Source organism: Pteropus vampyrus, unplaced genomic scaffold (genome assembly GCF_000151845.1).
Source record: "Pteropus vampyrus isolate Shadow unplaced genomic scaffold, Pvam_2.0 Scaffold110, whole genome shotgun sequence".
Lineage (NCBI taxonomy): Eukaryota > Metazoa > Chordata > Mammalia > Chiroptera > Pteropodidae > Pteropus > Pteropus vampyrus.
In genome coordinates, this window is record NW_011888891.1 from 4,232,041 (window position 1) to 4,234,182 (window position 2,142).

At 45.7% G+C, this 2,142-nt stretch overlaps 1 protein-coding gene across 1 annotated transcript in view; it reads right to left on the bottom strand.

Moving 5' to 3' along the window:
* Positions 1–1,868, bottom strand: part of CUNH11orf53 (chromosome unknown C11orf53 homolog) — a 48,155-nt gene extending 46,287 nt beyond the window's left edge. Inside the window, exon 1 of the mRNA XM_011365435.1 lies at positions 1,677–1,868. Within this exon, the coding sequence (XP_011363737.1) occupies positions 1,677–1,868 (192 nt within the window). The remainder of the gene's footprint in view (positions 1–1,676) is intronic.
* Positions 1,869–2,142: the final 274 nt, after the last annotated feature.

Sequence of the window (2,142 nt, forward strand, 5' to 3'; positions counted from 1 at the left end):
CCTTTTCTGTCCGATCCTTTGAATGCTTGGAATTTCTCCTTCTACCCAGGGTTTTTGAGGGGGGTTGGGGTGGGAGGAGCCTGGTCAGCTGCCTGGTTTCCTGGGTCTGGGCCCTACCACAAACCATTCTCATCAACCACCCTGAATTGACGTCACCAGTTAATGGCCTCATATGCACCTGACACCAGAGCATGACCATTATTCAGACTTCTAGAAGCTGCATTTATATCCCGTTTCCTCAGAATGCACTTCCTAACTGCCTCCCTTTTCTATAATTCTTCATTGTCACATGCCAATCTAGACCAGAGTTGTTAAGGTTGTCGACCTGATCTGCAAGCTTGTCTCCTGTAGAAGTGTGTGACACTTTTGCCTCAGGTGAATTGCCTTGCTCTTGCTTGGTTAGGTCGCCTCTGCCTGCTCCTTAATATGTGCCGAGTAAGGGACAAGGGATAAACATTCACTAACAACTCCTGATACCACAGGGAAGAAGGGGTACACCCTCTCATCGTGCATTCTGCAGCCCTTCCCTTTGTTAGTATGAAGTTTTTGCATGCGCTCAGTGGAAACTGTTCTTCGAGAAGGAAGAAACTTCCATTTCCCCTTTATCCTCCTGCTCCTTCATTGCCACCAACCTCTCCGGTGAGCGTCCCTTAGATCTTGAGTAAGGCGCGCAGTTCTGGAGAGAGATTTAGGAGATACAATATCTCAGTCTGCTGGAGAGTAAGCCACTGGAGCCTGGGGTTTAGGTCTCCTAGATTGTATCTCTTGCTTTGTTCTTGATAAACTGGGTAAACCCCTAGATTGGCTGGCATAAAAAAGGACACATTTTAATGATATGTAGCTATAAGCTACTGGAGAATGCAGAAAGGCTTTGAGTGTGCGTCATTTCAGTCATTTCAACTTTCGGTTTTCTTTTCCTGCCTTTGACAGATGGCTTGCCTCTTGAGTCTCCAGGAACGTCCTTTGGGAGTATTTTCAGTTTAAGCCACTAGGTGGTGCCTCAACTCTATCAGTCTCTCACCAAAGGGCTCATTCTGACAGCTGGGTTAAGAGCAAGGCTTTTTTAGGGAACTGCAGTGACATGGAAGGAATGTACTCTTTTCTTTCTGAAAATCCTGGAAGTCAATCGATCTAAATGTTCTTTCTATGGCTGCTTGCGGAGAAAGAGGTCATTTCCCCAACTTCTATTCTTCTGACTCTTTCCTCTGCCCTCTGCTGCTAATTAGAGTAGGTAATGGCACTGCCTAAGAAGGAGCCTCTTTCTTTGGGGGATCCTGTGGTGGAAACTCCAATCTCTTCATGGAAGACAGCCAAGCCAAGTGGTTAAAAGCAAAGGCTCTAGATCTATTGGGTCAGATTTGAACCTAGCTACACTAATAAATTATATAAACATGGGCAGTCACATGACTTCTCTATGCCTCGGTTTCCTCATCTATAAAATGGGGATAAGGAAAGTGACCTGCTTCAGGATTGTTACATTGTGGTAGCACAGCTATTATTTATTAGGCCTGTCCAGGTTAGATACTAGATCATACCAAGCAAAGTTTAGTCCTTGGTAGGATCAATCTGCCATCTCGATGGCCTTAGTGAGAGAATTTAGTCTATATCTTTTTTAGTTTTTTCTCCAAGAAGGAACCTTGGTGTGCCTCCTGTTCTCAGGACTGGGAAAACTCTACTTCTGACTGCAAAGCTGGTAGAAGACTGGTAACCTGCTCTTCTGATCTTGAACTTCTTCCAATTGACCATATCCTTGGAGGCAGAGCCTCCGGACCATACGCCAGAGTTCCAACTCGAGGCTTGCTGCCTCCTCTGTCCCTCTGCCCCTCCCCCATCAGCCTGTTCATGACACTTCTTCCCTTTGTAACCATCGTGTATCTAACTTGGCATTTTTTCTTTCCATTTCTAGGTCCTCTGCTAGATATTAAACTTTTGAAATCGGTTGGTTTAAAACATTTGTTCAGTTGCTCTTATGGCCAGAGGCTGTGTCAGCATGTTTTGTATCTGCTGGGGTATTGTTACTGGAGTGTGTATCTTTACTTCCAGCAGCCTAGGGCTAGGGACCAGCTCTGTTGTCCCAGCTAACAGTAGGGACTACGAAGTCATCAACTGATTGGGTGACTATGGGGGGATGCAGAGCTGTGA